This window comes from Takifugu rubripes, chromosome 20 (genome assembly GCF_901000725.2).
Source record: "Takifugu rubripes chromosome 20, fTakRub1.2, whole genome shotgun sequence".
NCBI lineage: Eukaryota > Metazoa > Chordata > Actinopteri > Tetraodontiformes > Tetraodontidae > Takifugu > Takifugu rubripes.
The window spans coordinates 10,198,472-10,224,970 of record NC_042304.1 but is presented as its reverse complement, the minus strand read 5'-3'; the positions used below and the strand labels follow the sequence as shown (position 1 = coordinate 10,224,970).

At 43.5% G+C, this 26,499-nt stretch overlaps 1 protein-coding gene across 1 annotated transcript; it reads left to right on the top strand.

Moving 5' to 3' along the window:
• The first annotated feature begins 6,480 nt into the window (after positions 1-6,480).
• On the top strand, positions 6,481-26,217 carry LOC101069783 (TSC22 domain family protein 2-like). Its single transcript, XM_011614921.2, has 3 exons — positions 6,481-8,596; positions 23,902-23,953; positions 24,119-26,217. Exons 1-3 carry the CDS (start codon positions 7,125-7,127, stop codon positions 24,395-24,397), a joined length of 1,803 nt encoding a protein of 600 aa, XP_011613223.2. The 5' UTR covers positions 6,481-7,124; the 3' UTR covers positions 24,398-26,217.
• The last annotated feature ends 282 nt before the right edge of the window (positions 26,218-26,499 follow it).

Here is a 26,499-nt window from a genome sequence, read left to right as displayed (position 1 = left end):
CTGGATTAGACACATTAAATATTGAGGAGCAGCAGGTAGGAAGGATGGAGTACTGGCGCTGACTCGTGCATGATCCTGGGCCTGTCACACCCAAAGGAAATCAATACCCAAGCAAGGGGGACACACACACACAGATGATGCACACCACTGGAGAGATGTGGTCGAACCCTCTGACTAGCTATATGCATCCCCTCTAGGATGTTGAACAAAAAGCGCTGATAATGCACTATAATTTCCTAACACATCTTCGTGTGTTGCAATGCTGAGCTCTGGTGCAACAACCGGCTCCTCTGAATCAGTGATCTTTGTCCCCGGAAGAAGCGCGTCGCGGGAGGTCGAAGGTCCGTCCATCTGCTGAGCAAGCCCGCAAGCATTAACGACAAACAATGGAGGCGTGTTTTCAGTCAGGAGATCAGGGCCCCGAACCATGAGGGGGGGGGGGGGTGCCACACACACCTGGATGCAAATCAACTCTAAACTAAACACCAATGTTTGTATTTTTGCTACGCCAATAAACAGGCAGCACATGGGCGTTTAAAAGTACAAAATTGTCACCGCACACCTAGTCAGTCACATAGGCTGAGCTTATGCAAACCCATGACATGCTGCCGGCAGTGTATGGGTTTGAATAGCAATGATGCGAGCAGACGCCTTCGCAGGAAGGAAAACAAACCATACATCTCCTCTTTGTCTTCAATAACACCCAATAATCACCTCTTCTTTTAGGCTAATTTATGCTAAAAGCAAATAAGCTCTTCCACATACAGTATGTAATGAGGAAGTCCAAGTGAACTTTGTTCTGAAGCCTTTTTCAGCTGTGTTCCACAGAGTGACCGGCTTCTTCAACTGGTAGACTGGGGTGATAATGTACAGACTGGTTATAAAGGCCCACTGTTCCACTGGGATGAATGGTCATGATTCAGAGTGAAAGATTAACTTGCCGAGCCTTTTTACCCCGATCAGCGCCACTTGGGATATTTTCAGCATCATATCTCAGCCATGGCAACAGATGCGACACGTTTCAGTCCGCCAGACCTTCCTGATCTGATGGTGGTGATGCAAATATGGTGGACGTTCATGGCGGCGTCCGTGTGGTCACATCCTCTCACCTGTCTTATACAAACAGTTACACTTTCTGTTTTGATGGGTTTTATACCACATGTTGATACTCTTCAGTCAGAAAGTAAACCACATCATTTCTGTGGATCACAAGTGTTTTTAAATTATGCCAGCTGCTAAACAAAAACAACATTTTGTGGCTTTCTGAAACCTTTGACAAAAATATACCTGTATTCCTTTAATTATAATAAAGTAAAAAGAAAAAAATAGTATAAGATATGTACCATACCCTTCCACTTTGATGAAAGGGTCCCATTAAAGTTTGCAAATATAGACCCTCCCTTTTTACTGATGTTGGTAAATAAACATTTTAGTTGCACAAACACAGCGCAGCAGTTAACATAAATATATTATATCATATGTAGCGACTCGCGCAAACATTTCAAAATGTAATCTGTGAATGTGATTTGGAGCAGCTCTAAAGTGTCTTCAAAAAGCACTTGGGAAATATTTATTCATCCTGCAAGACAGCACTATAGTATTTTATTTATCTTATGCCAGTTAATTAGCCTTCGACAATAAATTTATGTCCAAAAGCCAACAGTCAGGTGCTAATGACTCCAAAGGCGACTGCTTGTGGCAGCATGGCGCCGAGGGTTTTTTCCTCCATCCTTCAATAATGAACTCCATTCAACAGTCAACGTTTGGTTTGACCTTTGACCATCACACCTATTGATACTTTGCACACGTGTTTACAGATCATACAGGAAACAGCCACAGCTGCAGATACACATGTGCCCAGTTCTCAAACACCGTACAGAACTCACATCACAAGCTTGAAAAAGCTGCACTTTTAAAAAATCCACCCAACAACAAAACCAATAATTGCTCTTGATTACGAATTCCAACAGTTTGTGTAAGCGTGCGCGTACTTCCTCTTAAATAAATTATGCTCATGTAAATTCCATTTAATGTTTTATAAATGACTTGACAACTTTGTCCATAAAATTATAAGTACAGTAGAATTGTTGCAAGGCTGATTCACTGCTCGCAAGTGACATCTTGTGGCGACAAAGGAGAACTACAACTAAGTGAAGTCGAGCATATTATTCTACAGGTGGCGCTGTAGAGCCAGAAATGCAGCCAGACTGCCACATGTTGGTGTGTGTGTGTGTGTGCGCGCGCGCGCTTTGACATGCAGTTCATAGAGATGATGTGTACATTTCACCGTCAGAGATGAAGCAGGTTTATGAGCACTTCATCACTGTGGACTGTTGTAAACCGCTTTCCCTGTCATCGCCCCAAACACTGTTACCATGACAAACTGGCGAGCCAACAAAAGCTTTTTTGTACATTTCAGGGCAACAACAGAGTGTACAGAATTAAAATTGATAAGTTTGACCTTTAAAGTTGCGTTGACGAAAACAACTGAACTTTCCTCTTTATGCAAAAGTGTAAACATTGTATTTATACACACCTTGCAAACAAAATCATACTTCTATGAAGTTCTCTTCATCTTTTACATACTTGTTACGTGGCAACCATGTTCAAAACATAGCTTGACCTGATAGGATACAGAATGAGAAAGACAGGACATATTTATCCCTCATGCTCATGAACAGCCACTCCTGGTGATACATCACATAGTTTCGGTAAAACTGTAAACATAAAAAACAGAGGGTCTGCTGATGTCACCTCGCCTTTGTCAAAGTTTCTATCATTTTACACTCCTGTGAAAATATGTTTAGCTGCACATAACTGTTGACGTGATTATCGTCACGTATCCGCATATATGAGTCACAGACGGAAAAATGTCATTAATATTGTGCAATCACACACACACACACACACACACACACACACACACACACACACACACACACACACACACACACTGCAGGTATGTGAGCTGAATCATATCTCTTAGCTGAAGTGATTTATTATTAATTGTGATTGACATTCATGGCTGCTGCTCAAAGCCCCCTTTGTTGTTTTATGGTGAGACCATTAGTCTGTTTCTACAGTAGCTCAGGAAGTCCAATAAACTCAATTTATATAACTAAGAATAAAAAATCATAAATCATTATTTCAAACCAGCTGCAGAGCTGAATTCTGCCTCTTGCGAAAGGTTCAGATGATGTGAATGTTTGGAATCCACATGTGAAGCTGTGCGTTAGTCACATATGAATCACAGCTGATGTTGCATGATAATGTTGCTGATGTTCCACTCCTGAGCCAAACACAATAAAGACCAAATCCCCGTAATGCTTATTGTGCCTGTTAAATTTCTCTTTGAGCTCTGTTTTAGGTCATCTGCGCATTAATCCCAACATATACTGTATGAGCGTGTGTTATAATAAAATATGTTTACATCTTTAGATGTGGGTTTTGTCCCTTTTCAACCCTACAGACTCATCACATTATAGACATATTTTTCTGATAGAACTCATTACAGAGTATCAGGATATTGTGTCATGATTGAACTATGAATCCCCCCATAAGTAAAGAATTCATGAGTGAAGAATTCAAAGTGTCAGGAAAGGTATGCAAAGCTCAGCAGAAACACAAACACCCAGTGATCCTCGAAAATACAGCAGACTTTAACCAAGAGTTTGGTCTGTGAATCATGTATATTTGGAAAAAAGACACACACACACACACACACACACACACCCTCTTTCTGTCTCTCTTTCTCTGTCACACACGTGACAGTGATTTAACTTTCTTAAACAGCCTTTTATTGGCAGTTAAATGTGGCTAAATAAATGTACCAGGGCAAAAACAACAAGGCAGTCTGTGTTTTCTGAGGAAAAGGAGCCCATTAAAGCTGAAGGCCTGCACCAGGCTCACGTGCATTTGTCATTATTTCAGTCCCTGGCTAACCTGCCCTGAGCCAACACCTTGTGCTTTTCTTTAAAGGGAAATCCCTCTTTTAGCAGGGGCAGGCTGATGTTTGGTCAGTCTGTGTGCTCTCAGACCTCAAGGTGCTTATAGAGGTCAGAGGTCTCCTGGCTTGAGCTGGTAAATGGAACCACCAACTTTTCCCCCCGTGCTCTAAAATATGGAAGAACAACCCTGGGCTTGTTGCCGGGGCGGCCACGCTAAATGTAGAGCCAGCGGGTGGACCAGGTAGTCTTCATCCTCGGACCAGAGTAAACAAACAGAAGAAGGTACAGGAAAGCCCAGGCACAGCCCGCTGTAACGGTGGGCTTAGAGGAGGCTGATCCTGCCATATTGTTTCTCCAGGGATTCGTACTTCGCTCTGTTTAGCGAGATCAGCTAAGGAGAAACTTGGCTGTTATTGTTGTGTTGTATTTTCATGTTCTCCTTGGTAACGCCACCTCCTCCTGCTGCCTATAACATCCCTGCTCCTGCTCACCAGCAGCACCACTGTGGTTCTTCTGGTTCAGTTTAGCTGTCTCATTGTTTTCGTGCCAACGCATCAGTTTACATTCTGACAATAAATCTCAACCACTGCTTTTTACCTGCGGGTGCTTATTGCTATGGCGACAGAGGCCTGTTAACACGTGCAGTTCTCTTCATGCATTAGGGCTCTTCATACTGTTGGGACAAGCAGTCACCTCGACAGCGGAGGGTTTCATCCTCGTTTGTCCCAAACCGTCTCAAAAACACGATGCTAATCTAATTCTAATGAAACAACAACCTTTTCACAGGTCTGAGCTTCACAGAGCTGGACTTGATTTCTCAACCTGGAGAGGAAATAGTACGGCAAAAATAACTAGAATCCCCTCTAAACATACATTAAATCTATCCATTATAGTTTAGTTTATGAGCGGCCTTTAAACAGGTTACATTATTCACATTATAGTTGCAGCGAGAGTGTGTGGAAATGCAATTGCAGGTCAATTTTTATGTCTGATTTCATTGATTATTATTATTGCAGATGTGATCCACCTTCATTTACAAGGGAAAAAAGGGAAGTACACATTTAGTAACCTGTTGTGTTCTGGTGCAAGTTGTCTAATAATTAAATCAAACCGTTTTCCTTCAAGGCTACATAAGCTTGTTTTCGTCAGGCAGACTTTGTGAATTGGTTCCAGGAATTTATATAACTGTGCAATTCAATAATTGGTAAGTCGTGTCGCATGAATAATAGGGTCTTCCTCCTGTGTGTTTGTCACTGATTTAATAAAGTTTACAAAAATACTGAGGTTATTTTTATAGCTTTTACCCCTAAAAACAGCTGTGGGATTTTTCAGAACATGCTAAAAATACACGCAAGAGCCTGACCTGCTAGGTCCTTTATATTGACCTTTACATGAAGGTTAAAGTTTATGACTACACTTTCTAATGAAATGTAGTTATAATGTAGTGCCACAAGTCGTTGATGGTACATGTAGCAGGCTCATGTATTGAAATGATCAGAATCAACAGGAAATGAAATTGTGGTATATGAATTAAAAGTCAGTCAGTCATCAGACATTTCCATGACCTATTTCTCTCTCTGTGCTGACGTGTTTATCTTGTGTTAAACATGTCAGCACAAGCCATTGAAGTGGTTGTTATTGCATGGTCATGAAGTTAGAGCCCATGAGCCAGCACCATGGTATGAACTCATTCATAAAATCACCATTAATCCATTCATTGACTGTTTTTTTTTACTTTACATTTATGCTTCATGGTCACATTAATGCGTTCTCGTTTTCATGAATAAGAAATAAGTAGATAAGGAGGACATGCCAATTTATACAAAAGGTTACACAGTCTTTATACGTTGTTTAGGCGCGGAACTTGTTATGTAGTTATCATAATTAAATATAAGTGCAAAAAACAAAACAAAATCCGCACACACACACAAACGCCTCAAGTGAAACTGCATTTATGGACGTTTACGTGAAAGGACTCGAGGGAATAAAAATACCGTCATTACCAGGGCATATTTAGATTTCAATTTGCATCTGGTACCTATGTGAAAAATGAAGTTAATAATGACTTGAAGGGAAATTGCGGAGTGCGTATTTACACACATTTATCCCTGACAGGAACTTTAGTTCGTGCAAGAGCAGCCTACTTAAAATAAGGCTTAGAGGCATACGCAGGCAGCTATTAATCAAGACGTTTTTATTTGAGACATTAACGTGAAATGAATACGTGCAAGGCTGTTTACATTCAGACGTTTAATATAAAACTGAAGCATTTAATCAGCACAACCTTTCACACCGCGACAGCTGATATCTCTCAGCTGAGACGGGCGGCGGAACCTTAACCGGAAATGACGTTGCTTCAGCTTACGTGAAGGGGTGTAAAATCATTTTTTAAAAAAAATCATTGTCGACATTCGTAGCGATTCTATAAACTATAAATAAAAGAACTATCTGTCACATATGAGCAATAAAACTGTATTTTGAGGTTCCGGGAAAGTAGTTTAACAATACCCATGATGCATTTCGCGCTTGCCATATTGTCTAGTTGAGCGGCAGGCAAAAATTAGCTTCCTGTTAGCTTAATGCCCCTAAGAACAGTGGTCTGTCAGCTAGATGCTAGTAGCATCTGCCAAAAGTGAGCTATCTACAGGACGAGAGTGAAAACTTTGAGGCATATGATCTGTTTTTTTGCTTAATTCTACTTTTTTTTTTTTTTTTTTTGAAAACGAGGACTTTTTCCAAGACTATGGAGTCTCATATTCGGGTATTGAGGTAGAAATAATTGGCTAACAACAGCTAAACCAGCTCGAGAAATAGACACATAGCTGAGACAACGGAGCGGGCTGCGAGTCCGCCTCAGACTAAAGTACCGGCGGCAGCTGCTGAACAAGAACTTTGACAAGGGCCTGATTTCAACTCCTGCAGCCCGGACACAAGAAAGGCCGACCGAGTTTTACAGGCTGGGGTGCCCTTGTACTGTGAAGTAACATCGCGCTACGATTCGGGCGTTTCGTAGGCTGTGGTCCTGGTTGTGGCACTTTTCTCTGTGAATAGGGAGGACGACCCACGGCGTGGAAATGTCTTGTGACGGTACGTGTCTGTGTCATACATTTCCGCTGTGAACCGCTCCGCAAGACATTGTCTCAGCCGTCATTTGGCAGACTTGACGCAGATACGAAAATGTCGAAAATGCTAGCGAAGAAGAAAAGTTGCTTCCAGATCACGAGCGTCACGCAGGCTCAAGTGGCGGCCAGCACCATTACCGACGACACCGAGAGTCTTGACGACCCAGACGAATCCCGGACGGAGGACGTGTCTTCGGAAATATTTGACGTTTCTCGAGCTGATCTCGACGCGTGTGAGAGGAGTTCGTCCGAAGAAACCTTAAACAATGTAGGAGATCCTCAAGAGGGCACTCCCCACGCCGCTGGACCTTTCAACGGGGTACTGCCGTACCCAAGTATCAGCGCTGGTCTTGTCACCCCACTTAACTCGGGAGGAAGCACACCCTTGCCCACTAAGGCTCAACCTTTTGTTCCGGCCATTCATCCTCTGACCGTTATCAGTTCACCCTCAGCTGCCTCTGTCTCACCCGGTGCGGCTCACACGGTTCCTGTAAGCACCAGCTGCAGTTCTCGTTTCAGGGTCATTAAACTTGACCATGGCACAGGAGAACCCTTCAGACGTGGTAGATGGACATGTACTGAGTTCTATGAGAGAGATTCAGACTCAAACGCCAGTCGGACCTTGGACGGCATAAAGCCTGCCGTGACCCTTGATCACAGTATAGATCGGGACAGTGGGCTAGGGGCCACCATTAACTCCATGCTTAATAGCACTGTTGTTTCTACCCAGGCTTCAGAAAACCCCACCGACAGTGGCTACTTCCTCAGTTTGGGTTCCAAGCTTGGGAGTGGGACAAGTGCCTTTCAGCCCACAGGGTATTCAGCGACGTCAACGCTGATGGGCACACAGGCTAATGCTAACATTCAACCTGTTGCACCACAGAACTTCCATTCTAACGGCCACGGTTTGCACCACGGCGTTGTGCAGACTTCTCCCATCATGTCTCCTGCCACCCAGACCCAGCATCGTCAACAGCACTTTGGCTCAAGTGCCCTTCAGTCTGGGCTAACACCCAGCCAGGTACCTTCGTCTCCGATTACCAGTGGTAGTCCAGGAGCCCAAGGGCTAAGTGGAGAGGCTGGCTCAGCACAGGGCCTCCTGCTCCAAGGGGGCAATGCACCAGTTGTGACCTCCATCCTTCAAGCAAATGACCAGCAACAGCGTACCAGCCCAGCACAGCCTTTAGGAGGGATAGGTGCTACCCTTGTGACGGCTGTCACCACCTCCACCTCTCACAGTAATGGTGAAAACGCACCAGCCACAGTGCCCAATACCACCGCTACCTCTCTGGGTGGAGGACCTCTCCAACCTCAGGGTACCTACGGAGGAATCGCCCAGGGCCTTCCCTCTGGCTTTCTGATGGAAGATATCAAACACAGGTCCGATTTCCTGCCTCAGTTTGGTGCCAACATGATGTCTGGGAGAGATCATGTAAAGCCTTTCATCAGCGACGGTCTCGATCTGCCAACTCCCTCGGTCAAAAGTCTCTTTGGCATCTCCATTGCTATGAATGTGGATGAGGACAGGTAAGAGGCTATAATGCACCTTAGGTTGACATGACACGGTCTCACATTAATCAGTTGCAATTATATCTGATGTTTCACAGGGTTCTGAAGGAAAATACGTGTTTCTAGATGATATTTGGAAGTTTACCCTCATTGGGCATTCCTGTGGCAATGTACATAACGTTCATATTTTATGCTGTGTGGACTGCAGCTCCTCTCACTATTGCCCCAATTAGGCCCATGGTAACGTAGCGACTTTAGTTGTGTTTAAAACTATGAAACACACATTTGAGCAGTTAATGTCAAGGGGCAGTAAGAGACTGACAGAAGAATAGGGAATATCTAGCATGTTTCATTTAATAGTCATGTAAAACAATTATATTGCCTCTTTTGAAATCCACAGCCACCTTCCTCAGACCTTTACACATTTAGGCTGTTTGGATACATTTATTGAAGGGGGGGTTGACAAGCACTTGCTTCCATTCCTCACAGTGGTGGGTTTTTAGTTAAGAGAGTTGTAACTTCACTTCTATTGTCTATATTGAGGTTGCATTGAGCATTCTTGCTCTGACAACTGTAAACACTGTAAATAGCAGCTCTTTGTATGGTGACAGTATAGCTCCAACATATATAATATGCCGTCTGCTTTGTATGACCTGAATCTGTAGTGGTCCGCATGTGCAGTTTGTTGTTTGAGTAAAGGAGAGATGGGAGTGACATTAGGGGCTGTCTATGTAGCTATGGCAATGCTAGCAGCAGGACAGGACAGGTCTCGGCAAATCCTGTCCAGGCTGTGACACGTCCTCCAGCCGGAGAGGACTTTGACAGCGTCACGCATGTGGCTGTGCCTGTCTGGCAGGGATATAGCCATTGTGTTTAGCTGCTACTGAATGCTATATGTTCTCTTGTTAAAACAGGATTGTCCAGCCACCGTTCCCTTTCAGTCCTACAGATTGCACAAGACTCGGCCAGTTAGCTGTCATAAAAAGCATGCATCATTGTATCATCATTTGAGACGCGCGGCTTTGCTTCATCCTGACGCACGTTTTTGTTTGTGAGAGTTGTCCATTTAACCCAATGACGAACAATCGGGATGACTGAATTAAATGTTGTGGATGTGGAAGGTGAACTCTTCCTGGGCTTGGGTCCGTATGCTCACACCTAAGCACAATTCAAGTTATTGCCAGTGAGAACTTGTCATCACAAAATACACATTTAATAAGTAAACTATGACACTTTGGCATGACACGTCTGTGACTGTCAGCCGACTATGTCAGCTCATGTTTTAAAACCATAAACGGATTTATGGTTCCAGTGAAGCTATGTTTTGTCGGAATTCTAATTAGGATGTGGCCTAAACATATCCTGATACTGCTGTTGCGTAACCCTTGTGCAAAAGGGCCTCTCTTTCCTGTAGTTCTGGCTACGTCCATGTTGACATATCGTCCAAACCAAGTGTTGACTTGTTGCTGACAGGGTCCTGAACTGGTTTAAGCTGCTAGCACATGTTCAGGGCCGGTCAGGGCTCCAGAACAGCATCTTTAGAGCAACGCTCCAAAAACAGGGTTTCAGCATTCGGAAGGAATCGTATCAATTACTATTGTTTGTTAGTGAAAAATAGTGAAAAACTTTACTCAATTTAAAGGAGGATTTAGGTATTTAAATTGATTTTAATTTAAGTGGAGAAACTATATAGTGACTTGTAGTAGATTTTAAATCCTACTGTATATTTTTGAACATTATAAATTAAATTCTAAGTCTATACTAGTGGTCATTAATATATATCCACAACCAATTTATCCGGAAAAGTACACATTAAAAAGCAGTTCCCCACCCCACCGTAGGAAGCACATATTTTCACTCCTGTGTCGTCCAGAGTTGTCTTGCTCGTGCCAAAGTTTATGCTCGTTGGTGAATCTGCTCCAACTTTCATTAGTTGGATCTGGTTTGAATCAGCGTACGAAACAAAGCATTGCGGGGTGGGGTTGTGACATCAGAGCGGGTTTCCTCTCATCTTGAATTAGTTATTGTCTCAGTTTAGTATGCTGGTCTTTGCAAAATAACTGGTGGCCAGTAATGAGAGGCTACTTTATCCAGGATGGCTGGCCACAACTCTCCTGTACATGAACTCCAAATTCTAAGCGCAATGGATGCTACAAAACTCTCTATAAAAGCTCAACACTTCACTTTTAATTAAAATTACTTGACCCAATTTCAGCAGTAAGGACTATACCGTAATTACGTTGGTTTTTCAAAATGAAATGTCTCATTAAATCGAAGGCAATGTTGCCTTATAGGCTTTATGTCATCTAAATGCTGTTAAATTACATTTAAAAAATAACATCTTCTCACCCTCTTTTGTCTACATTAACATATAATTGACAATTAGCCCCTTTAACCGAATTCTTAACTCGATTATAAACTAATCTGGATTTCTCTGATGTATAAAAGACTGGCTCAGTTTCCACATATGCAGGGCCTGTGATGGCGTATAGATGGTGATCTCGTAGACGACCTAATGTCCTGGGAGCTAATTAATTGTGCATTACTGGCTACTCCTTCATTGTTGCTGTATTTCAGGGCTAATCTGACTGATGCAACTCTTGTCAACAGATTAATGCAGATGAATCAATCCATTGCTAATGTTGACTCAGGAGGGAGACAAAAACCTGACACAGGTCACGTCACGGACAGCAACAGCGTTAGACAGCGCGACAAGCTCAGGAGACCGATGCGAGTTCAATTGTGCGAGTTTGTACGGTGAAAGCGAAAAGACTGGGTTAGGTCGGCACTGTGACATTCACGTAAAGGCTGGACGTCCAGAGCTCCAGACCCCCGCTTGAATATCACTTCCCATTTCAGTTCTGGTAAGTGGGAACTGCTGTCAGATGTTCTGCAGTCGAGTTGTTCATTAAAGCACACAAGTTACACAGGAAGTCACAGAGCAGAGTCGTTGAATGTGCACTTTCTGTACTGATGTTTTAACTATTGTCCATTAGTAAATTAATTGTTCTATGACAGAGCCATAGGTGTAAAAACATTGTGCTAATTTGTGATGTTCTTGGCAGCGCCCCTCACATTCGTTACAAAGTGGATTACAAGCACTATTGGACCTGTGGAGGCCAACAGGACCAAGCCTGTTTTCCCAGCTAGTTGTCGTCCAATTAGAGTGGACCTGCTAAAGCATGTAAACAGCCGTGCCTTTGGTGACCGACCAAAACTACCCCTGGTACCAGAGGCAAGGCTGTTGAATCCGCCCTGAAATATGCAAGTCCTGCTACTATTGCAATGAAGACCAAAGGCAAACTGTTTTGGTTTTTGATATTGTTATCTCAGAATATTTTAGGGCGGCTACTGAAATATTGATTTCATTTATAGTCGTTTGACCGAAGGGGAAACCTTTTGTCTCTTCATATCCTTGCATCTTATAACCTTTTACTGAAATATATAGCAAGGGTGCTGCTGGTTATTTGCATACTTATTACATATAGATACTCTAATTTAAAAAGATCTGTTGTTTGCCTGTCAAATCTGATGTTGCAAAGCCAGGTTAATCTGTGTGTGAGGGACATGTTTGGAAAAGCTATATATGGGGCTGTTTGCAGTCTTGTGGTGGAGAATGTAGAACTGTGTTGCAGTCATTCACCATGTGGAGTGGAAGATGAGGGGCCTGTGACCCCCAGGGCCGGGATGACAGAATAATGAGTAATGAGGATGTGTGGAAAGCGTGGCGAGCAGCTGCATTTGAGTCACTCGTCCAATCTCCCTGCTCTTGCTCACGCTCAGCGGGTGTTGTCAACTTGGAGACAAAGAGATGATATATGGCAGGAGCCAGAGAATTGTTTTATTCACATTTATTGTCGTATTAAACAAACAGACGGGCATAGGTTGCTCTAATTGTGAAAGTTGTGTATTTACTGGAGAAAAAGGATTTCCTGTTTGAATTGATGTGTTTTTTTTTGTTCTTTTTACCGTCTGCAGCTGCTGTTCCTTTTCTGTTTCTCGGTTTGACTCTCACCAGCCATCTATAGCTGCCCAAAGGCAGTGAAGTAAAGGGTTTCTAAAGATGTTTGTGCAACTGTTGCAGTCTGGAAAATGCTCCTTATATCTACTCAAAGAATGGATTTGTTTCAGTTTACTGTGCTGTTTAAATTTAGAAAGAACCCTGTGTGGAAAATTGAAGTTTACTTTAGGTTATTCACTGTAACGTTCCCAGTCACACCCTTTGTCCGGTATGTAAAAGTAGTCGGTTGTGAATTGTCACGGGAATATGTTAGTTTGTTCCCTACAACCAGGAAAACAACAGTGAGAGGGAGCGTGTCACATGGCAGAACGACAATAACAAACGGAAGAACTGTTCCATGTAAGTTTGATTCACCTGTTGAGTTCTGCGGAACTTTACCTGGCTGAGATTGCCCCACAGCTCTTATTGTCCCTTCGTGCTACGACTCGGGCAGGGTGGTAACTGCCCTAACCGTGTCACCTAGCACCCAACCAACTAACCAACCATACCCCACTGAGACTCACACTGACTCAGTTTCTCATGGTTGCAATTATGTGTAACCAGGGTAGAAGTGAAAACCATGAGCACAGAAGAATGTTCACAGCAGTGCGACATGCTTTCACTGATCTATCGCTCAGTTTTGGATCTTGTGGGTCGTCCCTGGTGGCTGGCGGCACCGCCGGGGCTCGGACTGCTGACTTAGACCCACATAGAGGGTCGTGTCCCTCGTGTCCTCTGTCTTTGCTGCTCTTTCCCACATCTTCATCACTGTTATTTTTAGGTTCTTTGCCCCCCCCTCCCCCCTTCTCGATATTGCATTTTTATCTCGGCACCGGCTCAAAGAAATGCAATTCCTTTTTTCCCTTTACCTTACAAGAACCATCGATCCTCACTTGACCCGAGGAGTGTATTTATTGGATCCACACAGCAGCCTATTTTCAGAGGGCTCTAGAATTAAATTAGTATTGCTGTGAAAGTCTCAGTGGATTCTTTATTCTTCTGTTCATATGTGTCATGACAGGATAACCCTCTCCTGGTTTCAGGGCCCTCCTGGGTGTACGTGTTTTAGTAAGAACAAGTTTGAGCTAATCAAACTTTTTTTTTTTTTTTTTAAATCAGACTCTTGGTTTTTTTCCTGTCTTTTGTGTTCCTTGACATAGTTGGCATCAATCAAATTATGTAACCTCCTAAACCTTTGATGCCACAATTTGGCACTTTTGCGTTGACGGGCCCTTTGTGTTAGAATCTTTAAAGTTTGCGTTTCTGTGGACATAAATGGCGTCTGCTTTAATCCCCCCATCAGTCATGTTGTTGAGAGCAGAATTCTCTTCTCAGTACTGATTGACAGCACCTCAGGGAATTCTTCCAAATCAGAAATAAAGAAAAGTGTGGTGTGTTCGTGTATTTTTGCTTTGTGAGTATGAGGCCACACACTAGATTTGATTTGATTGTAATCATTTAAAAACATCTGATTTAACCTCCCACCTTGAGGACCGGGACCATGTGATGACGGACATGTTAAAGGCTGCTGACTGCACAAAACATCTCACCTTTATTTCTGGTTGCTCTGACTAATTTACTTTTATTCACGTTTTTTTTTAACCTCGGGGTGGTGGTAGCTCAGTCTGTAGGGGACAGAGGGAGGTGCCAGAACATCCTGAGAGCACCACCAAACCTTCAAATGCTCACATGGGCCCTGTGATGGTGGTATAAGGAAAAGAAAAAAAAACAAACCCTGGAGTGTGCACGTGAGCCCCTTGGCACATTGCGTATAAATCACAGGGATGATGGGTGCACACGTATGACAGGGTCACATTATACATACTGTAGTTGGGGGTGAATGCAACTATTTGCTCACGGCAGCATTGCTAGCACCGTGTTGGCTCCTGGGCTGAAAACAACCGAAATTAGGCTGTGGTTTGCCTCGCAATCAGTTTGAACTTTTAATCTAAAATTAAGCCAAAGGGAGGAAGTCATGCGTTAAAAATCAAGATCTGATTTTAGATTTTTTTTTTTTTTTTAGTCAGAAAATGTTGTAGATGAATCAGCAGAGCTAAAAAAAAATACCAACAATTGAAGAGAATTTGCTGCACTGACCTCTACCCGAAATGTTGTGGCGAAACATTCGCGGCGCTGTGCACTGTGCCCAAATGACCCCGAACCTCCTTCAACTGAAGCAACACTGTAAAGCAGCGTGACAGAATTCCTTCACAATGGTGTGAGAGAATGATCAGGACATGATTCCAGGTTCTGGACACAGAACCTTTCTACATATGGTGGATTTTGGAAGTATAGTGTATTTTTTTTTATTTTAGGACCCTTTTTTTTTTTTCTTGTGATAAACTATAGAAGTCCTGAATTGCTTTCTTTTTCTGATAATTGGCTTTCCGACTTAGGTTTACTCACTTCTTTGCTCCATCGTGGTGTATTTTCAACCTCCAGTATACATCTTGGCTACAGAATCTCTTCCTGGGCTTGTAAATTAGCTATTTTGATTGATTGACAGAGACTTTGTCCCAGCTGCTGCTGAAGCATGCAGTCAGTCAGCTCTTTAAAATTCTAGTATCTGAAGGATTCACTGGAGCATCAGAAAACCTCGACGCCACCAGTTGAACTGGGGAGGGAGTGGTGGAGATAAATTTTTCCTGGCCTCAGATACAGAAACCTGCCTTTAAATCACTCTTGTCAGCTCAGCAATTTGATAATAGAGGGTAAACAGTGCTGTTCCTATGCTGTTTTTATATCGAGAACGTTGTTGGTGCACAACCTGCTCACTTGGGGAATTTGTGCACCACCATTGTTCACCGTTGGGTGTTGAGAGAAGAGATGAACTTGAACCTAGCAGGAAAAGCCATCCGTTCAGATTCCACTGTGACATTTACCTCGTATAAATTTCAAAACATTAATAGTGTTGCGAGTTGAAATCTAAACAGGGGTGCACAATGTAGTTATTCATTTGGATAGAAACTGTTAAACACTCACCGGCCACTTTATTAGGTCCCCCTTTGGGATGTTTTCAGACAGAGTACGAGTACTTGTTTTTGAGTACTTGCTCCTACCAGTAGTCCTTTTATTGCACGTGCTTGTATTGATCTGCCTTTGCCTTGACTGTCGGAGGCAGCCGATACTTTGAATTGGCTGGTACCGGCCCGATACCTGGTGTCAGTACCCATCTCTATTCCACCATGCCAGTGAAAAGTTGGACCCCTCCCCGCCCCTTTTGCCTTCAGAACTGCTTTAATTCTTGGTGGCATATTTCAACACGGTGATGGAAACATTCCTCGCAGAGTTTGATCCACTGACATGATGGGATCACACAACTGCTGCAGATTTGTCAGCCGCACGACTATAGGTGTGTTTCCACTGCAGAAACCTTGGGATAATTGTACATGGGGCTGGGACCCTTAGGTGTGTTTCCACTGCAGGAACCTGCCCTGCCAATTCCAGGAACTAACTAAGTCCCTGCTCGAGGGTAGGTACTTGGATCGACCCAGAAAAACTCCTGGGTGTGGCTTGAGATTTACTCGTGACAATTGGTGGAAAATGGAGCACGATGTGATGCAGGGCCCAGCAGAAGAGGAGCAATAGCCTAGCAGACATGCTTCTCCTCTCGTTCATTGCATCCACCACCATGTCCATGAACCAGAAAGGTGGCAACCACCTGTCTTGTTTTGTATGGATCACAACACAAGGTGTGCTTTTAGGTTGGATCAGTCCGGGACCATGCCACATTTTAAATCATGTAAATCCCCTTTCTTCCCGTTCTGAGTTGTCTTGACCATGTCTATATGCTTAAAAGCATTGAGTTGTGGCCATGTGATTGGCTGATTAGTTATTTGCGTTGAGATGCGGTTGAACCGGTTTTCACACAGAAGTTTACATCCTTACCATTTAGCCGTTTTGTCTCCTGGAGTTTCTTTTTTTCTGAAAACTCAAGTCACATTTCTCTTAACAAACGTTATCCCTACTTACCGGTAACTCAAATGTCACGAGTCCTCTCACCTTTTCTGCCACTGTTTTTATAGCCAAATTTCTGGGACACCTGCGGCATCGTAGCGTTTTAATATTTGTACATTTCTCATGACATGTCATCTGTTTCTCTTCACCTCCCAGAAGCAGTTCCTAAAGGTCACAAAGAATGTACTCAAAAAGTAGCACACGGAGATTGATGGATATTGGCAAAATTCCTACCATCAAGAAGTTAATTGCCCTACGGAGACTTGCGCCGACTCAGCGTTTCTCTAAGTAGTAATTATGTGTAACCAGGGCAGAACTGAAGAACATATGCTCGTTGAGTTTTTTATATTAAATATAAAAGACAAAAATATTTAACACAAGGCAAACAAAAACATATTCAAAAAGGAGTGAGGCGATGTGTAACCTGTAAGTTCCCATCGCTTCTTAAATAATGAATGACAAGCTTCCGAGAACCTTTCTAAATGTTAATGCCTGATAAATTGGTTTTCAACTGTATTAAGAAAAGGAATTTAAATTAACAAAACACAATACATACACACATACGTACATGTGTGTTTGTGTATGATGGGAACTGGAACTAAATGAGTTCATACATAATGTAGTTTCAGCGAGGGAATTTAGTGTTTTTTGCTTAATATTTCCAGTCCAAACCTCTTGTTTTGTGACCTGGGATTTAAAAAGCTCAACTGTCCCAGATGTGTTTCTGCTAATCATTAAGTGTGATGTTTTGTTGGCAAATGTGAATTTCATCACAATTTAAGAGCATCACTCCTAAAGATCCTAACTCGTATTAAGTGGAATGGTCAAGCCAGCCAGGGCCGGACCTACAACTGCCCCAGGTCCCAACTGACTGAAGCACAAGAACGTTTCCTGGTTGTATGAATTAGACTCAGAAGAATGTTCACAGCAGTGCGACATGCTTTCACTGATCTATCGCTCGTTTTTTATCTTGTGGGTCGTCCCTGGTGGCTGGCGGCACCGCCGGGGCTCGGACTGCTGACTTAGACCCACATAGAGGGTCGTGTCCCTCGTGTCCTCTGTCTTTGCTGCTCTTTCCCACAACATCTTCACCACTGTTATGTTTAGCTTCTTTGCCCCCCCCCTGCATTTAACGTATACCTGAGTATTGTCTTTTTACCCTGACAGTAGCTCAAATAAATGCAATTTAATTATTTCCCTTTACAAAAACTTACAAGAACCATCTCCCTTGACCCGAGGAGTGTATTTATTGAATTTGCTCAGCGCCGTCCTGGGTATACTTGTTTTAGTAAGAACAAGTCTGAACTAATCAAACTTTTTTTTAAATCCCACATTTGTTCCTCGTCTTTTATGTTTATGACTTAGCTGTCATCAATCAAATTAAGTAGCCTCCTAAACCTTTGATGCCAACGTTTTGACATGTGTGAGAACTCTTAGTTTGCTTTTCTGTGGATGTAAGTAGCACGTGCTTCATCCCTTAATCGTGGTGCATTTTTGCATTGTGAATATGAAGTCAGACAGATGTTGCAATTTTTAATTATTTAATAACATCTAACTAGCTTTAATCTCCAGCCTTGAGGGCGGGACCATGGACATGTTGGAAGCAGTTAAAGGCTTCCGGCTGCACAAAACGTCTCATTTGTTTTCTATTTTACTTATCGTAGTTTACTTTTATTAACATCTTTTAATGACCTTTCCACTCAATGCAAATGAAAATATGTTACTGGGACTTAATGCTGGAGGGGTGCGTGTGAGCCCTCAGCACCGTCTCAATATAACAGGGGTGATGGCTTCACATGGCAGGTCAAATTGTGCATATGCATACCAAACATGACCTCCTTTACTCGGGTATTAACGCAGCTATTTGCTCAAAGCAACATTTCACCGTCGTGTCGGCTCATTGGATGAAAATAGCTGAAAAGAAGCAATCGCAATCAAGTGAAATGTTATCTAAAATTAAGCCAAAGGAACAAAGTCATGTGTGAAAAATTCTTACTTTAGATTATTTAGTCACAGAAAAGAATGTTCTAGATGAATCGATAGGGCTACAAAAAATATATACGACTGCACGGAGTATGACATACATCTCAATCCTGCTGCCGTGCACATTTGCCAAAGTCAAACTAGATATTTTAGAGAGACTTTTTGTCTTTTTTGAGGGCGAATGCAGTAGCATTAAAATAATGATGTTAAATCACGGCTGCAAAGGATTAAGCTCTGTTTTTTCTGCTAATCCTGATTGCCCGTGGGCTCTGTAATTGTCTAGCTTTAGCGCATGTTACATACTTCAAAGAACTCCAGTTAAATGTGTAAAATGTCATAGATTCTGTAAATCTGCATGGACAGACTTGTTGTAAGTCAAGCAGGAATAATGCACAGTTTAAGGGCAGGACAAGGGCAGCATTCCTGTAAAATATCATGTAATATGATGCATATCTTGTGTAGAACATTATTTGCATGAGTTCATAAATTTCTGTGCTTTTAACACATTTTCGAGGTTTCCATGTGTTGGTAAAGGTTGGCATATACTCAGTGATTTATTTACAGGCAGAGGCATTATTAGATCCATGCAGCACAGATGAATTTAAAGGAAAACACCAGGATTCTGTAAACATTCCAGGAAAGCAATTAGTTGGAGTGGTGAAGGGATGCAGCGAGACTGTGATTGGACCCACCTAAACCAACAGAAGCCCATTTAAATCGGTTGTTGCTGCACAGCAACCTGAACTATCCAGTTTAATTCAGCTGATGAGTGGTTCTGTGTTCCACAGCCAGTTGTCCAGACTAATGCAAATGGTTTTAATGGTGCAGGCGGATAAATACATTTCATTAACTGGCACTATTTTCAAATACAATATGCACCTACCATTCCGAAATCAAGCCCACCTTTTGGTAAATAGACTTTTTTGTATCAACTAGATTTAAACCGCCTCTCTGTCACCACTGCCTATATTTATTTGGCCGCATATCTCCAAACGTTGTGCTAATTCAATTCCAGTCTCTTTCTTAGAACCACCCAGAGGTCTAAGCACATAATATTGAAAAGCTGACTTGTTTGTACACTGTGGCAGTTGTTCCCTCCAGCCAAATATGCTGAGCCCTGGTGGACAGGACAAGACTTGACATTGTACAGAAGAAAAATAAATCATAAGCCCCTTTTGAGGAAGTGATGGATGAGGATTATTACATTTAAGAGATTTTTAGCTCTTATGTAATTTCGAGGAGAACAATTTGAGCTAGCTTATGAGTTCATTGGAGGCCGTGCCATGAGATGCTAATAAACTAGAGTATGATGCAGAGTTTGACCGTGTGGTGACACCGCCAGTGATTCTACAACACGTGCTGGCAAACATCGGCGTACATCATCCATCGTGTCACCAGGAGTGAGGTACACAACAGTGCGATCCAGATGATTGCTGCATCGGCATCAATTATCTCCTAACCCCGTTCCAGATAACAGGGTTATCTGGAACAGGGTTAGGTGGCAACATTACCTTCATGTTGTCAACTTTTTCTTCAAAAAACTAAATGATGTGTTTTATTTTCCAGGGACATAGTATAGAACCACTTCAACTAAAGTTTTGGGTTCGCTGCAATGTAATGTAAAGAGTCTCTAAAGCATTTTCAGTGTCATTAGCACCAATGAAACTTTGCACTTCAGAGAGCCTCTGATCTCCTGCTAAATGCTCGGTAGAATAGAGCCTGGAGTAACTGGAGTACCAAAGGCGTAGCAGCTAACATCACCCAAAAACAATAGCATTGAGGCACAAGTACAATGCTGAAGATTTGGTTTTGGTTTCATCACAGTATTAATAGTCTAACAGATATTGCTTGCAGGTCTTTGCTTCTTCCAGCGGTAGCTGCATGCAGCAGTATTCAGATGACTGCCTATTAGCTCACAACCCTCCTTTTCTCTTTTTAGAGCCTGCTGACAAACGGCTTGGATCAGATAAGGCCAAGAAAGGGTCAAATAACATTGCTGGGTTGTAAAAGGATCAATGCTGTTTTGGTGGATTTTGGTGTTGCTACAGGCAGTCCTGGAACATGTACTGTGCAACACCTGCTGTTAACGTCTGTGGCTTGATGTCAGGCACTCTTATCTGTAGAAATATGCTGTAGTGAATTGAGACAATCCTCTCCAACACTTTTAACAGTCTCCTTGTCTCCCTGCTCAGGCTCTGATATTGCCCCCTGTTCCTTGTCTGAATGACCCACAAAGACTCCAAATGGGGGCTTTGACTGCATCATATAGGACCATGTGAACCCATATTTGTTTGAGTTTGGAACTTATGTAACAGGCGGGGAAGCAAGTGGGACAGTTCCTTTGGTCTGTTTACAGGGAACTTTGCTGGCAGCAGGCGCGCCTACTCATGACTCTGATTTAGTGCAGACTAAAATCTAACTTTCTTCTCCAGACGTGACCTCTGCCTCGTGTTTAGTCTCATTTGGCCAGCACATCTCGCCAAATAAGCATCCAAGACATGCACCAGGTTTAAAAGCACGTTATAGCGTTCGCAGGTTTCCAGGTGAGGTGCGGACATATTTTGAATTTCCATGCATTCGTAAGTGTTCAGAAAGAACAAATGTACATCCCAGCCCTCCCTTTAACACTCAGTTGTGAATACCCGCAAGCACTGTTAGTAGTTTCATAGCTCTGAAGAACAGCCTGTTCAGAATGTACTCTTCTCATCAAACAATGCAGACTATGCAAGTTACCCTCTTGTGTTCATTATATATATGACTTATGTATATGATCAGTAGAAATGGACAAAAGCATATCAGAAATACTCAGAGACTTTGTGTGAATGTTCTTCCTGGGTCCACAGTTGAATAAATACATCGTATTCGTTGTTTTGTGCTCTGACATCTTGGAATTCCTTTTTTTAGCGACGGACGCTACGTTGACGTAAACTTATCTTTACCACTTGTGCTGCGTTGAGCCGGCTGCTGTGTTTGGGGGTCTTCCACTTTTCATATTCCATCAGGCAGTTTGTTCTCAGTCCATTTTCTCATTTCCTCGTGGTGTTTGTGACTCACACTGGTGCACAAAAATGTGCAAGAGGGTACTTTGTAACATGGATTAAGCCTTGAAATTTCAAAGAGTGTTAAATGGTTGAGGGCACGTTGGATGGCTGTAATGTTGTACAGAGAATCAGGCTGAATGTAGAATTTACACCACATCTCCACAGTCTGAAGCTGCTCATTGATTGCTAACCTTACTTGACCTAGTAGCTGGCCTCTGACCTTTTAAATTGCATGACACTGCAGTCGACTGCAGGGCTAGATTTGTCTGACACAAAATAAATTGTTCATGTAACTTCTCTTTTTCTGACATCCATCAACCCTCTGGAGAAGCAGGAGACCACACTTTCCTCCTGCACACGGTCCTTGTCCACCTTAATAGAGGTCTTAAATTTCTGTGTCTCCTGAACTGCTGACACGCATGGTTTTGTGCTCGCAAAGTCTGTTTCACTGGTATTTAAACAAAAACTTTTGGCTTTTACAGGACTGTTTTGATTTCAAGTCCTGGGCTTTGACCGCACGCTGTCCCAGCGTGATGGAGACTGTAGCACAGATGTCCCGGTTCAAAGGCAGTGGCCCCGGGGCCGGAGGTGTCCTAAAATGGAATTTGCCGCCTTGAGGTCCTGGAGCTTTTGTTTGGGAGCATGTGTGCACTGCTGCAGCCTGCAAGGACAGGCCAGCGAGTGGTCCTTACATAAACCACCACATGTCATCCTCCTTGAATAAAATGGAGCACTTGTTGTGTTTTCTTTGGACACAATTACAACAAACCAAATTAGGTTCTTCCTCCTCCCTGGCAGTTCCTATAAGGTCAGCTCTGTGAGTGGATTCCATGTACCGATATTTCAGTCTTGCCTCATCAACAGATGTGCAAAAACATGGGGAAAATGCCTGCCCTGCATGTAGCTTCTTTATCTGCAGTCTGCACAAACAGGATGAGCCTCTGATCCAGGAACGCAACTCATGCTGCTTACGTATTAGTTTGTCCAGTTCGGACTCTTGAGGTAAAAGAATCGGATCATCCAGTCACGGCACCTTAAAAACGGTGTGACTGTGTTGGCTTATTCCCTGATTAAGGCGCATTGTGCAATGGTTTTGGCAGCTACTCGCGCACTTAATGAAACCGTCTGAGGAAACCTGGGGGAAGGGGAGGGGAATGCTGAGGCTCCGCCCCCGTGTCGTAGCCCACGTGACTCGGGCCACTTTTAAAAGTGTCGGCCGCGGCTCAGATGGGAGTCGTCTTGTTTTTACGCGGAGAGGAAGGAAGGCAGACAGCATTAGGTTGGTGACCGTGACAGAGACGCGAACATGCGCTGTAAGATGAGCTACAGCCTGCCCTGCTCGCCCGGAACCTCGCCCACATACTCGGGCCGCCTGGTGTCGTACAGGGCCAGATGCGCCAGGTAATCCATCCGCTCTTTCTTCCGCGAAGTCCGCGCGCTGCTTACGCGAACCGGGCTCAAGTTGAAATCCGGTCTGAATATGTGACCTGTGGTCCGATAAAGTTTGATACGGTCGGTTCTTGTGTTGTGCCATGCGTTTGAGGCGCGGACCCCCACCATCTCTGCTTAATCCACCGACACGCAGCGCGCATGGACGCGCGTCTGTACGCCGAATCCAGAGTGCTCTGCGTTAAATAGGTCTTAAATTCCGTCGTAGCGTAACACATGATTAAAAAAAAACAAACAAAAAAACCCCAAACATGCACGTGAAGCTGGCGTGGAGATCATAAACCATTTAACAAATACTTCAGCATTTTATAAAGATACTGCAGATCACCGTTAATAATATAATCGTGGTTACATTTGTGTTTTTACCCGAGTTTTATATTTAAAACTCTTAAATTGGGTAAATGTTGGCGGTGGTTGCGTGAGGACCATCCGTGTGAGACGCACCAAAAGGTGGGAGGGTTGTTGCTTTCTTTGGGGGGAGGATAAGCTGAGCCCTTTCTCCCTGAGAAAATCGCCTTCATTTCGCCGTAATTGACCGCTGACAAACGGGGAGATCATAAAGTAAATAATAAAGTAGTTGGATTTTGACTCCCTTTCAAAACGCCCAGATTGCTATAGAAATTTTTCTTCATAGTATATTTACCTTTTTTTTTTTTTTGCATTGTGTATTTGACTGTTACGGGGGTGTAAACGTTGGTGGGGGCACTGATCCCAGCAGGTGGGCTTTTACTGTTAACCTGTGTCACAGGAGAATTCCCCTGAGGTCGCGTTTATTTTCTCACGATGCTGATTTGCCGCTTTGCTGAATGCAGAAGTGCTGACATCGGTCTAAACTGCTCGGTATGCGAGGGTGCTTGGTAAGACTTGTGGTTAATTTTCCTCTCTCCCCGCAGCGCATCCGGTGCCAGCGTCGTCGCCATCGACAACAAGATTGAGCAGGCGATGGTGAGTGTGGTTAGCTGACACAGTTACTGTACATCAGTTACTCGCTTGTTTCCCCTTCCTGCACGATGCCATTTCTCGGATTCGGCGATCTCAGGATCAGATAATTGTGTGTTCAAAAGAAGGCTCTGAAGTTCCCGTCTTTAAAGTTTATTTTTCTTTGTTCAGGACTTGGTGAAGAGTCACCTGATGTACGCCGTTCGCGAGGAGGTGGAGGTGTTGAAAGAACACATCAAGGAGCTGTACGAGAGGAACTCTGTCTTGGAACGGGAGAACGCCGTGTTGAAGTCGCTGGCTAATTCCGAGCAGCTCGGCAAGCTCTCCAGCCAACTCGTTCACGGCAGCAGCCCGACGCTTCAGCCGCAGCAGCCCCCCGCCATCGCCCCCTTATCGCAGCCCGAGGGCAGTCAGACTATCCGCCATCAGCCCAACATCACTTCTGCGTGATTCACCCCTCAACAGGACATGTGCTAAAACACGTAGCGCTCCCCAACGGCTGTGGGACGTCCTGTTAGCGATGCAACTGCCGGCCCTCCCTTAGCTCTGCCAAGCAAAAGGTTTGGATCCGGGTCCACCGGAGGAAACATTAACCGCGTCTTCGGCGTGAGCGGCCGTGGACGCATCAGTAAGACATTTGCCACCCGTCGATGTCGCCCCTGTGTTGCAAGAGGGCTGATACGGAGGAGGGAGGGCGGCACGAAGAGGGTCCCCCAGCACCCAGCAGACTGTCGCTGCACCCAGAACCAGGGAGATGAGGAGGGGGTTAAAGAATGATTATTTTCCCTCCAGGAGCGGAGGAGCGGCGCCAGCGGCCGCTTCGGCCTGAGAGGGGCGATCCGAGAGCCTCGGCTTTGTTATATGCTGCAGCAGTAGCTCGTGTTGTTTCCTCAGAGCCACCATACAACAATCACCATAGGTTTTCATCAGTTTTAGTATTTGCTTTTATTTATTTCGGGGCTGCTATTTTTGTTAATGTAAATGAACAATGTCACGGAAACAAAACCTTCTCTTCTGGTGTTTTAGAATCCAGCCGGTGTCGCATCGATTCGACTCCGGCGACACGCAGAAATCATTAAGTAGGCAATAAGTTCTATTGTATAAGTGTTTCCTCATGAAATAGCGCTAACACTAAAGCCAAGCTTCCATTAGGTGAAATTCAGGATGAATGTATATTTTGTAAAGTATTAAATATTAAAAGGGGCTTGTACAAGAGAATGCCTATTATTAAGTTGTGACAGATTGTTTTGATACGGAAGATTGAATGACTCATTTTTAGAATTTCTTTGTCAAAATGAACAAATAAAAAATGAAATTTAGGGGTCAGGTTGGGGTTAAAAGCTGTGAAGATGGTTAAACCTACTTTAGAACCAAAGATGCAAAGCTGTGTAAGTCTTTCCAATTTTAAATGACATTCAGTCCCCCCCCCCCCCCAGTCCTATATATATTTGGTCCCTGTTTTGCATGTTCTGCATGATCTATAATCAGACCACTTTTGTACCTCATATTTTTATCTAGCACTCTTATTTTTTTTTTGTTTGTAAGTCTGAATGCTTGTTAAAGGATTTCTGAAAGTGAAAGGGAACAACGTGAGGCAGGAAGTGTCGTCAGTCCCATCGGAGGATCGCCCAGGTTGAAAGGAACTGAAGTGAGCTGGAGGGGAGGCGTCTGCGGAGACCTGTAGTCGGTCAAGGAGCCATTTTCAGTTTTCACCAAAATGCTGTTAAATTTCATTTGTAGAGGAAAGATTTTGTCACCTTACAGGTTTTATTGTAATAAACAAATGTCATTTAGACTCCACTTGTAATTTCACCCCCCCCAACCTTTGCTTGGGGGGTGGGGGGGGAGCACCAAGTAGCCACCTCGATCCTGTTAGAAAACAGTGGAATCTTTGTTCACACCTTTAAAGCTGGATCTCGGTTGCTTGTCAGATTTGTTGTGCCTCCTGCGCCGCTGTCTGCTGTTGCCTGGCAACCCGGCGCCCAACTGCGTGGCCTAGAACCAAACCAAAATACTTAGTAACTGTACAATCTTTCTTTGTTACTGGATGGGTTCTGGATTTTCTTTTTCTCCTTTGAAATGGGCTTATGTTGTCTCTTGTTGAGCGTATTTGTTTCTGTTCTTTCATTTGAAGGAGATTCTGCGTACATGCCAAGTGTACTGTATGAAAGTGATCACTGAGCCTGGGGGGGGGGGGGTCTTTGCCCTTGTAATGTGCTGTTCAGATGATTTTAGTTTTCAGTCAGAAATAAATTACTGTTTTATTACGAGGACGTCTCTCTTGGATGCTTTTTCGCCTACGCAAGAGACCACCGGTGGTTTGAAGTAAAAACAAAATAAATGAATAAACTGGAACCCAGAATAAAGTTGCAAGTGATCACGTCCTCTGAGCTGAGCTGTTGCCTTTCCTCACTCGTTTCATACCTGCCCTTAAAGGCTGTCATCTGTGTTCTTTACCAGCTGACGCACGCTGCCGTCATGTCACCACTGAAGAATCTCAGAACGGTGCCTCTCACACCCATTCAAAGTTCTTACCATCGTCTCGGGGAGAT

Excerpts from the sequence above, each read along its gene's own strand:
- LOC101069783 (XM_011614921.2), top strand. The coding sequence starts at position 7,125 with ATGTCGAAAATGCTAGCGAAGAAGAAAAGTTGCTTCCAGATCACGAGC. Across the intron at positions 8,597-23,901 it reads ATGAATGTGGATGAGGACAG|CGCATCCGGTGCCAGCGTCG; the intron begins GTAAGAGGCTAT and ends CTCTCCCCGCAG. Across the intron at positions 23,954-24,118 it reads ACAAGATTGAGCAGGCGATG|GACTTGGTGAAGAGTCACCT; the intron begins GTGAGTGTGGTT and ends TTCTTTGTTCAG.